The sequence below is a fragment of the Triturus cristatus genome, chromosome 1_2 (assembly GCF_964204655.1).
Source record: "Triturus cristatus chromosome 1_2, aTriCri1.1, whole genome shotgun sequence".
Taxonomy (NCBI): Eukaryota; Metazoa; Chordata; class Amphibia; order Caudata; family Salamandridae; genus Triturus; species Triturus cristatus.
In genome coordinates, this window is record NC_140580.1 from 76,554,373 (window position 1) to 76,570,548 (window position 16,176).

The 16,176-nt window shown below is 41.2% G+C and overlaps 1 protein-coding gene across 1 annotated transcript in view; it reads right to left on the minus strand.

The window, feature by feature from the left end:
• The window catches only part of LOC146866833 (uncharacterized), a 409,043-nt gene that overhangs the window by 382,853 nt on the left and 10,014 nt on the right, over window positions 1-16,176 (minus strand). The window contains exon 2 of the mRNA XM_085617773.1: window positions 10,936-10,991. Coding sequence (XP_085473899.1) covers window positions 10,936-10,991 — 56 coding nt within the window. The remainder of the gene's footprint in view (window positions 1-10,935; window positions 10,992-16,176) is intronic.

Consider the following 16,176-nt stretch of genomic DNA (forward strand, 5'->3'; position numbering starts at 1 on the left):
TTTTGCTGGAACGTACACCATTAGGTCTCTAAAAACAGTTGCATGACTTTTCTGCCTATTGTAAGGACTTAATAGTTCCAAAAAGTAATGATATTCTCAAAGGGAAGGACAAAGTGGTGGATTAAATTGGAGCTTGTACATGTATATAAAAAGTTGGGTATAATTTTTAAAGATAATCGTAATTTTAAGGCTCACATGGCTACCCAGGAGCAGAGATCTAGGGATGCTGCTTGCTCCTTGAAGAAGAAGGATTCTGTCCAGTGGCACAATTCTCTTGAAGTCCTAAGGGAAATTTATAATTTAAAAATTGTAAGTCTATGACTCTACAGCTGTGAAATGTTTGTGAATTTGTATATAGTTAATTTGCAGTATTTGGAAAAACTAGCTGAATCTCCCAAAAGGCTCAATCAATAGTGTACTTAGACTGGAAGTAGGACTTACGAATATTACAGTAAGGTATTGGCAAAGAATTTTAAATTATGGAGCAAGAGTATGGTCAGCATGTGAGTACATTCAGATACTTGCTTAAAGGCCAATTACAGTTGAGAGATTTAGGGCCAGATGTACAACGCGCAAAATAGCGCCTCGCAAATTGCGGGTCTTTTGCGACTCGCAATTTGCGTGGCGCTGTTTTGCATGTAAAACAGTGTTTTGACCACTGTTTGCGATTCCCAATGGGGTCGCAAATTGCGAGGCTCATTAATATTAATGAGCCTCTCGCAATTTGCGAGCCCATTGGGAATGACAGGCCCTCCCAGGTATGGTGGCCTGCTGTGCTCAGCAGACCACCATGTCTGGGACTGCTTTTTAAAAAAGCATTTTTTATTTTTTTAAATGCAGCCCGTTTTCCTTACAGAAAATCAGGCTGCATTTAAAAAAAGAAAAAATGAAACGTTTTCGTCTTATTTCTTAAGGGCAGGTAGTGGTCCCTGGGACCACTGCCTGCCCTTTAAAAAATATTTTTGGAGACAGTCACAAAGTGGAAGGGGTCCCCTGGGGACCCCTTCCAAATTGCGAGTGCATTACCACCCTCTTGAAGAGGGTAGTAATTTCCGAGTGTTTTGCAACTGCAATTGCGGTCACAAAACATTCGTACATTGATTTGCGGACGCAATTACGAAGGGAACGCCCCTTTCCTAATTGCGACTCGCAATTTCTAAATAGCGAGTCGCAAATAAATTGCAGCTCGCTATTTAGGAATTGTACATGGCCCTGTAGGTTTTTGTATGCGCAAACGGGTTGCAAACCCGTTTGCGCATGCAAAGACGGGTCGTACATCTGGCCCTTAATCCCTTGGTTGAAGAAATTAGAAGACATTTTGCAGGCTTTGAATCGGTCACCTGCCACAATTTTTAATGACCCTCAAAATTGTGTTAGGAAAAATTAAGTAAAATAATATGATAAAAAAAACACACGCTCTGTCAATCTGACATAACTGATTGCATGTAAAGGCCTCAGTTGGTCAATCTATTATGTATGGAATACAAGGGTACTTTACAGCAATACCTACAAGATATAAAGGCAAAAATGTAAGACTATCGATTCTGAAGATGAGACTCATCCAAGTGTCTGTTTTATAAATTGGAAATATAGCATTTTGATCAGAATAAAGGAGTTCCAACCTGAGGCTGTTTGTCCAAGTTGTACACAATGCTCCTTGTCATTATGCCATATATTATTCTGCAGTTTTAATAATGTAAGAAAGTTTTACTTCATGTTTTAAACAGTTGCGTGCGCGCGTCGGCCGTTGGCCGACGCGAGCACTACCTCGGTACTGCTACGCACGTCCGTTGTCTGACGTGGCCCCGCCCACTCAATAAAACTCCCGACCGCGGTGTTAAGGAGTTAAGAGTGCTTTAGATACAACATTTTCTGAATTTATTGTCTACCATATTGGCATGCAGTAAAGTTAAGCCATGTTATAGGGTTGGTAAGTGTTTAGAAATAGTGAATAATACACTGAGCTAATATGTTAATATATATATATAAGGGATAATGTACCTCCTGCCGTACATTATACAGGTATTGCAAGTCACCGAAGAGTTCCATAACCATATAGAGGAACGAGGCCGAAAGACAAGTTCCTTTATAAATTATGGAACTCAAAGGTGCTTGCAATATCATTACCATGTACTCCAGGGGGTACTTTATCCCACATAATACATGGATAATACATGGTCTCACCATAACCTTTCACACAAACCACTTAAAACCTTGGTGCGTAGCTCTTTCATATGAAAGAGCGAGCATGTTTGCAAACAGGAAGAATACAAATAAAACCTCTAGTGAAAAATTAAACACATCAAAAACCTGTTAGATATTTGTTGCAAACAGATATTAGAAAGAGTTCAATACAAGTCAGTTTAAAAAAAAAAAAAAGCTGCAGTAGCTCGTAATGTGCAGAAAGATTCTAGCTCTTCTCTAAGGAGTAAGAGAAAGAAAAGCAATGCTCCGTTTTTATTGTTTTAAGCAACTGCTTCAATTACAGTAGATGATTTGACCTGCCTATCACGTGGGCTGCTGGCAGCAGGCATTGTGAAGTCAGAACTCAGCTGTAATAACTTATAATAGTAGAGTTCTCACATCTTTCCTTTATAATCGGCAACTGGGAGCGTCACATGTTGCCGAAGAAATTAGAGACTGACGTTTGTACAGGGATTAGAGAATCCCATGTATATATTATGAATTTGGTAAACATTGTGGCGGTGATGAAATAATTGCCTATTTATATAGCTGATTACACACTTTAAATTAACTGCACTATAATACTCTTGTACTACTTGAGAGAATGCATACTGACACTTCAACCATGATTTTAAAAAGAGATCGGAAATATAAAGGTAAAACAGACTGATTATATTCATGTATGACATTACTATTTTTATGGAGTTAAACTGTACTGGTATTTATATACATAATGTGTGCATAAGCTCACTTTAAATCAGAATAAGCTACTGGTACTTATTTGAAGTACAAGGAAGGGAATGTTGTTTTAAAATAAAATAACTGATAAGATGAATTATGAAAGAGAGTTGTTGAGAAGATGACATTTGTTAAAGTAAAGGGTATCTTACCTTAAGTTGGGTGTGGTAAGATATTAGTGAGAAAGCTGGCATTGATAGTTATTAGTTAAAGCTTAACTATTACCACATGACAGTTAAATAAGGATGATTTAGGATAAGGAACTTTTAGGGAGGATGTCAAGTGATAGCTGGTTAGGGACTGGTATAACAAGTTTATATTTATGTGTGTAGTATTTTCTTTTCTTTGCTAATGTGAGTGAATGTGAAATGTGTGTGTCCCTTTTTGGCTCATATCAAACAATAAAAATAAAGTGGAACTAGGTGAGAGCAAGGCCACAGCATTCATGTCAGCCATGTCCGAATTCCTACAATCTGCACAAAAAGTAAACTGGTTTCTGTGATGAATCCATGGCTCATGCTTGGTAGCGTGTTACAAATAGCAAGGATTTCCTCAGAGAAAATGCACATGCCCTGCATGCAATAACTAGCCAAATAAAACTACAGTTAAGAAATAAAGACTATACAATACAGAATATTACAATAGAAAAAAAAGGATTTCATTTAAAAGAAATACAAATTTAGTCAGAAAATGTCACAAAACGTAAAGAAACTTATTGGATATATAGATCAAAAGTTGAAAAGAAAAAGCATTGATGTTACTGAAAATGCATAAAACTAAGAAATAAATGTGTCTTCCATGTGATTCCCCGTAATCTAGGCACGCTCTATGGTCGACCTGTTAGGAAATGCAGTTGATTACAGTTTAATGGTTGGTCCCGCTAAATATTTTTTACTTGCAGACATTTTTCTAGAGGGAGAATACTTCAGCAGGGCAAACCTGATAGCTGAAGACGCCAATGTTCCCACAAGGTTGGATATGATTAACTATCGGTCAAGGGGTAACCTTGATTGTTAAACAAGGAACTTTTGAGTAGGAAAAAAAAACTGAAAATTTTAAGCCATCAAGACTATGCCTCTTTCAGAGTGCAAGTGTATGTTTTTGATAAAGTGTTTTTTTTTTTTTACAACAAATTTAGGTGGCAGTGCTGCCTTGAAGAAAATGTATCAACCCTTCAGCACTGACTCCAGTCCCGAGTTCACTTGCTCAAGCCACAGGGAGCAAGAAGCAGAGTGCCCTAATACAGCTTCTAGGACCGCAAGCAACATTGAATATTAACAGAGTGGATGTAATTATCTCAGGCATGCAACAGCTTCCCCTGCTGCAGAACATTCTGCACTCTCCTGCATCCATGGGTAAATTCAACAGCATCAAACTCAAACAGGCTTAAACGGCAGGACATTTAGCTCTGTGGATCTACAGAATGCTGGCACCACCATTTATGAAGGAAAATACTAGAAGCAGAATATCAGGCAGAATGGGGGTCACTCCTCTGCAATAAGAGGCTGTAATTCGTGAGTACAGCAGGCAGGAGTGTCCTCTCTTCAGTCCCAGGCAGGGTCTCTAGTAGCAGTGGGACATTCAGGGAAATTTAAAGGGTAGACAAGTCAACCATTGGTGGAGAGATCGGGTCAATCCTATTAAAATTCCAGGGCTTCCTTCATGTAGTGCAGCAGCAAAGTGATGAATCTCTTTCAGGGGTAAATGGGTTGTGACATCAAAATTATTCGAAAGCTCCAAGAATCCAAAACTTCTAATAGTGGTTTTCTGGTCTCAGCAATGAATCACTCTTCACTGCCTCCCAACTCCATCTTTGGCCCTCCCAGTTCAGTGGACTCGCTTCACTGAAATATAGCCTCTGAACAAACAGGCCTCCTGAAGAACATGGCTCTACTAAATCTTCTTGCACTCTACAAGGAACCGTTAAATAATATACCAGTTGTCCTCAGTCACGGGCCTCGGGGTCTCTACCTTCCCATTCTGGACACTATGTGCCCAGACTTTTAAGTGGCAGCTGGAGAACAGGGACATCAAAATGGGTGAGGTGAACTTAATACCAGTCAAGTGTACATGCCACTTGATGCACATCGTCTTCACTGATAATTACTAGAGTTCATGTCTCATGATTGCAGTAAATGCATTTGGTTACTGGAAAATCACCCATGTCTTTCCATGGTAGTTTACCAATGCAATGCACATTTGATTCCAAAAGCATTTTCTGAGCAAAAGTTACAAATTAAATGAGACATTACATTTTAGCTATCAGGAAGTCTGTCCCTCAGCAGACGCAGACTAAAGATATGCAATCTAAAATTGGATGTTGTTAGGACAAATCCTTCAATTTTAATTCACATATCCACAGGGTGGATGTAAAGATAGACAGATGCCACATCAGAATGACAGTCCTGGCAATTTAGAAATATAAACACCCATCCATTAAACAGATAACATATGGCTGATCATGTCATGGTGGCTGCAGCCACTGCAGTATTCAAAGTACAAGATATTGTTAGAATACAATGAGGTGGAGGGGGCATGGGAAAATTCTGAATTTCCTTAAACCACTTTCTTATAGAATCTGTTCAAGCAGCATACAATAGTAATACTCTCAGGGAAAATGAACTGATGTGAATTAATCATTATTGCAGAATCCTGCTGTTCAGTTAAGTAATAACAGAAGTGGCATTGCCCACTTTTGCCGGAATAATAGAACAGATACCAGAGGAAAGCCAAACTTGTGGTAGAGACAAGTAGGTGTGAAAAACAGTTATAATGAGGAGAGAACTGGGCAATTATTTCAATACTGGAACTGCTGGTCTTTTGGGGCCAGGTGTAGGAGCGTTTTTAGCTGTCTCAAAAGGGAAATTGGCCCATTTGCGATCAATAAAAAGAGTTGTAGGATGTACCAAACCTACTTTGTGAGTCGGTAACCTGTTACCAACTCGCAAAATAGGTTTTGCTAGTCACTAAGATTATTTTCCGATCGCAAATGCATTTATCACCAATTTCAAATTGATCGAAAGCCAGTCGCAAATGGGTCCCCAGGGGACCCCTTCCCCTTTGTGATTGGCAGCAAAAATTATTTTTAAGACCACTGCCTGCTCTTAAACGATGAAACTGAAACTTTTATTTTTTATTTTTTTTAATGCATCCTATTTTCCTTTACGGAAAACGGGCTGCATTTAAAAAAAATACTGCTTTATTGAAAAAGAAGTCACAGACGTGGTGGTCTGCTGACCCTAGTAGGCCACCATCCCCGAGTGCCGGCTCTTCCCAATGGGTCACAAAACCTACCTACCTCATGAATATTAATGAAGTAGGTCCTTTGCGACCCATTTGGGAACCACAAACAGTGTCTCAGACACTGTTGTACATCAGTGTTTGTGACACACAATTTGCGAGTCACAAAAAAATGCAGATTGTGAATCACAAACACTGAGGGTCATACATCTGGCCTTTTGAATCTTGGAGAGCCTAATATTATCAGAAGTGCAAGTGAAGACATAAAAGAATGTCCTAGTCAATTTAAAAAGAAGGACTTTTTGACAGACCTGGGAGTCCAGGCTGGTGAGAGAATAACTAGCAGTTTCTGTTTAAAACCTGTCTTTAATAAGCAAGTCATCTGGTGTGGATAAAAGTGAACTCACTGAAGCCGAACAAGAGCAGCTATTTGAGAGCAAGTTTGTGAACTTGCTTGGAGCAACAATTCAAACTGAAAAGAAAGCTCTAGTCCGGATAAGGTTTGTCCCCCCTGTTTTGTGCTCTTTCTTGTTGGGTACTGTGAAAGCATGCATCCTGAAAACCGACTGATAACATCATGCATATACATCACCTTCAGATTATTGATTCCACTCACAGATCAAATATGAGTTAATTGTCTGTCTAATTAGTTGAAGGTCAATAAGGCTTATAGAGTACTGATACCCTCCTTGTTTTATTCTGGGACCATAAATATGTCACGCAAAAGAAGGTATGTCCCTAAATGCATCACTAGAGATATTTTATGATGCAATGCCAGCAAAGACAGAGGAACTGGAGGAAGGTTTGGAGCACAGTCTTCTGTTGAAAGTGTCAACATTCATGGCGACTTGTAGTATAAGGAGGAAAAACTTGCCTAATAAATGAAAAATCCATAATCTTGGATGGATATCTTATGTTTTGTTATAGAAGACTTATAAAGCACACACTCACCAAAAGGAGGAACAGAGTAAACAGCCAACCATGCTTGCACATGCAGACTGATCCAACCATGCAGTAGCAGCTAGTCTTGGCATTCATTATTTGTAGATGCATGTAAGAAAGTGCCCTCTTTTTGCATGGTTGCCTCACTTTTTGCTAAACTGCTGATGTACTTTGACTGAGTGTGCCCTGGGTTCCTGCCAAATAGGTACCCAGGGACTATGTTCTTTCCCTAAACTGCATTGAAGACAAAACCCAATTGGCACTCTTTGGCTACTGGTCAGTCCCTTCTAAATGGTACCATGGGTACCAAGGGCACTGTTGCCAGGGAAGGCCTCTAAGGGCTGCAGCACGTTTTGTGCCACCCTTAGAGGCCCTGTACCTTTACACACACACACTGCCTTTGCAGGCTGTGTGTGTTGTGCAGAACAAAGTGAAGAGTCGACATGGCACACATCCCTGTTTGCCCTGCTTACAACCCACTGCCCTGGCCAACCGGTGGGGGAGGCGAGGTGATGCACAACTCAGTCCCCGCCATCTTGCAGATGGGGGGACCCAGCCAACCAGAGTGAGGCATATGCCTCCCTCCCACTGGAGGGTGGCATAATAGGGGGTGTACCCACCCCAAGGAAGAGGACCATTGGTATCGCCCCATAATCTATTATTTAGGGGCAACCCTGAACCTTGCCTCCTCAGACAAGAAACGACCAAGAAGAGAAGAAGGACCGAAGAGCTGTGCTGAAACTAAGAAGAGGAGGACGCCCACTGACTTGGCCCCAGCCCTACCGGCCTGTCCCCACCATGAACCTGCTCCAGCAAAATCCGGTGTGTACTGCATCCAGCAACCTCAAGAACCCTGGGGGCCTACCCTGCCTTCCACAAAAAAACGTTGTCTCCTGTGAGCACCGGATTTGCTCACCCACAGACTCTGGCTCCAGCCAAATCCACGAGTCTGCACCCAATGCCCACTGCCTGAGTTCGAGTGGCCCAACACTACAAGGAGGTCTCCCCGGCGAACCTGACCTGAGATCTGGTGATCTCTGACCTGCCTCGAATCTCCTAGCGACCAGAGCTGGTAAGAAAAACCTGACGTCTAAAGACACCCCTACACCCGCGTCCCACGGCCTTGGGTGGCCCAACAGATGGTGTCCCAGCATCCCCAGGTATCCCAACTTATCTCTCCAACCGGTGGTCACCTCCAGAAGATCTTCGTCCCCGACTCTGCAGTCTTTGTTGTAACTGGAGAATCCCCATTGAAATCAACAGGGCACCCGATGCCAAAACAGCACCCTGCATCCAGCCGCCCCTGCAGGTGTACCTTGGGTGCTAACACAGATACCCTTTTGCCCTGAGACGAACACCAGGAGCTTTGCTCCCACAACCTAGTGGCCTGCTCATGAGCAGCCACCAACTGGAGGCCCCCTATCCCCCATTGGATAACATTGGGCCTCAGCACTCTACACCCTGCCGCCCTAGTGCCGCTGAGGGTGCTTTGAGAGTGCATCCTTGACCCTGGGGGAACCCTTTTTCTAACCCCAGAATACCAACTCCCACAAACTTTTACTTACCTTGTACTTACCTTTAAACCGATAACTCAATTTCCTTCCATAGGATTGCATTAATTGCTTTTTCCTAAAAATTGTTTAAGTGTGGAGTTGGTTTTGTATGAAACATTGAAAGTGGTGAACCCGAGTGCAAAAACTGCAAATAACTAAAAACTGCTTTACTTAGCTTTTCTCTAGGGAATGTCCCAGTGTGATATCTAAGCATATCACACTGAGAAAAGAAGTAATCCATAAAGTAATCTGCAAAGTAATCAAAAGTAATCTAACAGTAATTTCCACTGTATTTATAGCATTTATAAACCTGTAACAAAGTCATTTTCATTCAGCTTGCTTGTATTGTTCAAACTGCCTTGAAAAGTACTATTTACACTTACCTGTCCCAGGTTTGCTTGGTTCTAAAAAATAAATATAATTAAATAATATTTTATTCAAATAAAATTTGTCTGAGTTTAGCCTTTGAGTGAATGACATAATTTGATGATTGAGTGTGTACAAAAAAACACTACCCTATGATAAAGCCTTACTGCTCGCCCACTCTACCACACATAAAGAGTAAGGTGCTATCTACTTTTACCTCTGCCTACCTTTGGGGTTTCACTAGACTCTGTGCACACTATACCTCATTTTAGTATAGTATATACAGATCCAGCTTCCTACACTGGAGAATAGCAGTTTGTTTTGATTTAGCAAACCATAACAGAACTTTCATAAATACATCCGAAGGCAAAACCCTGCAGACTTCTCACAGATATCCAATTTTTTTGAGTTTGTGATGCTGGTTATCCACCCAAAACAAATGGCACATGTCCTTTCTGCCCTCTCTGGAGTGTGGACAGGACACCTGCCAATTTTGGCTGCTGTCCTGCTTCTGTCACTCTCTAATAACTACCTGTGTCAATTAGTTCGCTGAGTTGAAAAATCTGTGCTAGTTAGAAAGTACACACATCAATTCAGAATGCATCTCAAGGGCACTTCATACATTTAACCACCCCCACCATTCATCTGTATTGGACGAAGGACAGTTTACAAACTTTGTTAAAACCATGGCCAGTAATGTAGATGTATATTAAATATTCAATGGAAAAAAACAAAGGTTAAAGTGAAGTCATAGTTAGGTGAAAATGTCACTTTAAACCTAATGTTTGAAACTAAAAAAAAAACATACAAAAATAAATAGTTATTTCAAGTAACCTTAACATTTTCCCCTTCAATGAATAGTGTAGTGGTCAATTATGTCAGTTCAGTTGCCATCAATAATGCTATCAATGATGTCACATAACATGGCATGAGTGTTGTGATATGTGAGGTCCTAAACAGTGCATGGCGACAGTGTGAGGTATATTTACTTGAAATAACTATAACTGCTGAATTTAAGTTGTATTTTTTAATTTAAAATGCTACGTTTGAACTGACATTATCGCTTAACCTTGACGTCACTTTAACCTTGTTTTTTTCAATTAATTTCAGGTTTTTTTAACGTAAAGTAATATTTTATTACCATACGCAAGGTCACCACCCTGCCATGCACGGCCTGCGTGCAGCTCCCCACCCCCGCTTAGCTTCCAGGCCCTGCCCCCATCCTCCTTTAGCAGGCAGCCACCTGCCAACAATCAGCCTTTGCCTGTTTGTGGCAACCCGCTGCAGACACTGAGGCACCCCCCTTTTTTCCACAGGATCATGGAAATTGCGTTTTGGGACCCTCTTTTTTTTTCCCCACCAGATGCCGCTTGAAGTATCGCCCCAAAACTTTCCAGGAAGGGGCTGATGTGGATCTTTTTTGGAAAATTTTGTGAAGCCAAAGTTATTAGCAAACCAAAAAACTAACTTCCTATGGTAATTAGGTCCGAACTATAAATACACAGTGGAGACTGCCAGTGTGTAATATATACAGTAAAGAAGAAACAAATAGCTTGTCAGTTAATTTCACTATTTTTTCACTCTCCCTTATAACTGGCTTGAATTCACCAGCATCTGGCTCAAAACCTTCCTCAAATGAACACCTCTTCATCAAAACCCCAAGGTCACATGCATGAGGGGCCATCACAGGTACTAACCAACTATTGTAAGATTTTCCAAAACACGTTTTTTACACAATCGTTTTCGCAAACTTTTTTAGCGAAGTAGCATGCAACTTATCAATAAAATAAGTTATTTATCATGAAGGTACTGTACACTTCATATTCTGAGGAACAGACTCAGGTTCACCACTTAATAATGTCAAAATACACACAAAGGTTAACAAACCTTCCAGAGCTCCGTCATCGCTTACTTTCTGTGCAAATTCCATTGGCCTCGAGTTGTAGGCGACCCGAAGAAACCTTCAACCTGTAAGGGTCAAATGCAAAAAGATAAAATTGCAGGTGACTGCTCTCAATTGGCATTTTATGACCTGACGTGTGCGTATTGCAAACTCAGATGCTGCTCAAACACTTAACTTCACAACCCGGTAAGCTCATTACCTCTTGAGATGCCATTTTTTCAGTGGGGGGAGAGGTGCAAAAGGTCCCTTGTCCCCTTTGACTAAGCTCATGGGAGGCAGGACCACTTTAAACGAGCATTGGTAAATGCATTATATTTCGGCTATGTGATTAATAATAAGCTGTTTTTTGTTGTAAGCTGTAGCTTGCGGAGTAGTTGTACAATATAAATTACAGAGTCTGTTCAAGTGTTATGACTTGTTTATGTACAAAAATGCTAAATATTGTGCTGTTACTATTATATAGTGCAGGTAAGTAATAGCAACATTTTGAAACATGAAATGAAAGAGGGAAATAATAGAATTAATTGATGTCATAGTTAGAGTATGTGTTTAAAGGAGTTCTAACAACTTTTGGGCCCAGTGCCACTGCACCTGCAGCATCATTCAAATCATGCTCCTAGTGCGTGCCAGAGGACTGCCTGTTTAGTATTAAAATATAGCAATATTTGGTGTTTAGAGGAGTTATGACAACTTTTGGCCCACCTGCTGCACCATTCAAATCACGACCCTATTGCCTGTAAGGTAACTGCACTTGTGACAACCTGTTTAATAGTAAAATATTGCAATATTTGGTGTTTAGAGGGGTTCCACGAGCTTTGGGCCCTGGTGTCACTGCACCATTGAAATTTTGACCCTAGTGCCTGCAAGGTAACTGCACATGTAGAAGCTAGAGGATGATTTGATGGCATGGGCTGCTATGTTGGTGGACTTAAAAAATTAAGCTACATCCACATCTCAGGGGACTCCTGGGGGGTGGGGAGGATCCCCACCAGGGGAACAGTTGTGCAATAACATCCAGGCCATGTTCATGATAATAGCTGATGGGAAGAATGTGGTAAAGAGTAGCAACCAGACAACCTGGCACAGAACGTTGAGGGGAAGGGGGGGGGGGGGGGGTAGTGGGGGATGTTTGATTTGAAATGAGAAACAAGAAAACTGTCTCATTTTTTTTTTAAGACGGACTGCGTAAGACAGTAAATGTTATGATGTTGTACCCCGAAAGAAGGAATACTTACGCATTCGCTTGTAATGTCAAGTTTTATAAACGTCAATAAAACTTTATTGAGAGAAAAAAAGGTAACTGCATGTGTGACTGCTTATTTAGTAGTAACATATAGCAATTCTAAGTGTTTAGAGGAGTTCTGGCAACTTTTAGGTCCAGTGCCACAGCACCTGCTGCACCATTCAGATCATGACCCTGTTGTCTGCAAGGTAACTGCACTTGTGACCGAACTTTAGTTGTAAAATATAGCAATGATCGGTTTTTAGTAGGGTGCCTGTGGCTTTTAGTCTAGGTGCTACTGCACCTGCTGCACCGTTCATATCATGACCCTTTTGCCTGCTAGATAAATGCACTTGTGACTGTCTTGTGTAGTAGTAAAATTTAGCAATAATCTGGGTTTAGTGGGATCCCCGGAGCTTTTGGGCCTAGTGCCACTGCACCAGCTGCACCATTCACATAAAGTCCTTTTTAACTGCAAGGTAAATGCAATTGTGACTGCCTGTTTAGTAGTCAAATATAGCAATATTATGTGTTCAGAGGAGTTTTGACAACGTTTGGGCCCGGTGCTACTGCACCTGCTACATCATTCAAATGACGACCATGTTGTCTGCAAGGCAACTGCACTTGTGGTTACCTGTTTAGGAATAAAATATACCACTATACAAAAACTAAGATTATTATGATTTCTAACCTATGAAGCAAGTCTCACCCTCACAGTGCTCCAAAACTAGGGCAGCGAGCAGTTATCTAATATGTTACATTACTGTAGAACAGGAAAATCAGCCGACATCTATGTATACAATATAAATCTAAAATATCAGTGGGCAATAGTGACTGGAACCCTAAATGTTCTAGACTGTATTTCAGGATTGATAAATTGCACCAGAGAGAATTTAGGCAAATGGACCCTCTTCACTGACAGTACCACCTAAAAGCAAACTTCTTTTCACTATGTGGTAAGAAAACAACCAATGCATTCTGCAAACTATAAATAATCTTGATTCACACTTCAGATGAATCAATGGCATAAAGTACCACACCCCTATAGATGATGCGTCCTCTCCCAGATCTCTGACCAATTCTGCCTTTCTTTTGAAAGACACGTTTTCATCCCCATCCACCTGATTAATTATTTCTCAGATTTCTTTCTGTGCTGTTCACGTTAACCTTGAACAAAGACTAGGGCTATTATACAACTCCACATCACAAGGGCGGCTATTTTGAAGCCCTAGGCTTTCATTTCCCACATGTTGGTATTTTGAGAAATGTTATCTTTGTTAGCTCATTTGAACATGTTGGATTGCCACAAATGAAAACAATGATCTTTCAAAGGTAAGCCCATGACTGGACTCAAAGTGCCCTTGTGGTGTGGTCTTATATGATAACCCTAGCAGTAACTCACACTTGATTCTCCATGGGTCTTTAAACTGGGAGTGCATCTCTAAAGTAGGCTACACCCAACAGGCAAATAAAACTAGTGACTGGTGTAGTATACGACTGATTGCAAAACTACACTCAATACTTCACGGTATTCTTTATCAAGGGTGGCAGTATTAATAGCACAATATGCTGGGGAGGACTGTGCTCAGGACCCTGCTAAAGCTTAAGCCCCTTTCAATATATCCAAGCTTTGACATCCTGCGTGCTATATCAGAGTCTGAGAATGCCTTGGTATACAGTGTTGAGTTAAGCACATATAAAGTGGGACACCTGTAGCTCATGGACTCCAAACCCAATAAGACAGATCACTTGGTTATATTTCTGCTAAATATCTGTTCTCTATCACAGATTCCATTTCAGTGCAGTAAGATAGTGTTGACAGCATATTGCATATGCTATAGAGAGTGAAACAGAGAGAGACACGTCACTTTTGACTGAGCTCAATCTACTTTGTGGTGTGGAAACTTTTTTTAGAGCCGAATAAATGTATAACTACCTTTCTAAAGTTTTAACAGCTTTATCAGTGCCACATAATAAGCATAACTTTCAGCAATACCCCTTTTGGCATTACCACTTCCAGAGATGTCACTTCCAATGCCATCCCAAAGGTCGAAGGTCGTGCCTTACAACTTAAACCCTTCCGTAGTGTTGTGAGACAATGTGTGCTGGGACCCTTGGAGTTCTCCACAGGGGAATTACATAACTTGCTGCGAGGTGTTAAGGTGTGGTTAATAACACTTATGATGTAATCAGAATGCAATGTGTGATCGTATGCAGAGGAATAAAGATGTCTGTTGCACAGCTCCATGAGTGGGGTATTCATTTGCATGCTCGCAGGCTGGGGAGGAAGCAACAACTGGAAAAGTGCCCCGAAGAAACGAGATGGCTCTCCCTGATAGTTTGCAATGACAGCAGATTGCTTGTGCATGCCACATGCGCCAAAATCGATGAGAAGCAGTTCAAAGTTGGCGTGTGTGGAGTGGAAGCCCTGCTCCAGCCCATATATGGCCCCCAAAGAAGTTGAATGTCCTTCGGAGGCATGCATTCGAAAAGCCCACCAGAATCCGTTGGTAAGGCTGAAGAAGAAATACTGTGTCGCGCCTTAACAGACAGCGATTATCCATGCAAAGCAAACGCCAAAGGCAGTGATAACCAGGTACAAAAGTACAAACGTACTTACCAACACGAGTGAGGGAAGTGCCACATGACCTCAAATCGTGCGCAGCGACCCAGGCCCGGTTGAGAGGCCGAAGCACGCACAGTGGAAAGTGGCATCAGGTGCAACAAAGCCGTCGGAATAGTGAATATTTTCAATGGTTGCAGAAGGGAGCACAAAATACAATGCAGTTGTGTTTCTGAAACCACCACCACAATTCGACACCGCCAAGAAGCAGAATACTGGTGCCAGGTGGAATGCGTGGAACGAAACGTTCAATGAGTTCATAGATGCCTTCGAAAAAGTAGATAATAAAAAAAATGATTACTAATTTAAACAACTTTGCTCGTGACAGAGTAAAAAGTGCAGAAGAAAATCTCGCAGACTGATGCAATAGCGTACCATCAGATCAAAGAAGCACTGGGAACCAAGTCCAATCTGATGCCAAATGTTGACTATAAAAGTTACATTTTCAAACAAGTGAGGCAGCAAGTTGGTGAAATGATGGATGAGTTTGTTGAGAGACTTGATGTGCTTATCAAACACTGTAAGCTTAGTGAATTTAATGAAGAAGAAGCCATGAGCCTCAGAGCCATTGATGTCAGAAGACGCATGTTGAGAGAGACTCAGATTAGAGAAAGTACTAAAGGCTGCAAGGGCCGATAAAAGAGCAGAATGACAAGCTGCTGATATGGAAGCTGGAAAAGAAAAAAATTAATTAGCGTTGGTCATGAAAAGCAAGCACAAGACAGATGCATGCAAGTCAACATCTCCAAAGAAGAAAAAGTTGTGTTTCCGATGTGGGTTTTCATTTCCCCGTGAAGGCAAATGTCCAGCCGCAAAACAGACGTGCAAAGGTTGCGGGAAAGAAAATCACTTCATTGCGGTTTGCAAAGCGAATGAGAAACCACATATGTCATATTGAGAAGAGAAAATGGATGCCAGAAGGTTCCAGAAGCATTCTCGCCCTGCTCACAAGGCCAAAAAGCTACATCAGTTAGAACAAGTAGAATCCAAAGTCAATCGTCGTCAAGTTCATCCTACAAAAGCTCTTCATCTTGATTATCAAGTGCCAGTGAAGAAAATGGATGTGCCATGATGGTATTGACCAAGGAATGCCAAACGAAACAACCAAATTCATTTGGACAATGTGCCAAGATTACAATAAAGGGCAACGGTTGCCCTATAACCTTTATCAGACAGTGGTGCATTGTTTAGCCTTTTTCATGTGCCACCCCACAACCTGTCAAACACGATGGTACATATATGCTTTTAAACCGTTGCAGAGTCAAGGGTCATTCACAGTGACAATGCAACATAAAGCAGTATCAGTGCAAGTGCCAATTCACATTCTTCAAGGAACTTCGTCCAGTGTATGCCTACTCAGTTTTGCCGCTGTTACTGAAATGGGACTGATATCTCTAAATTACAA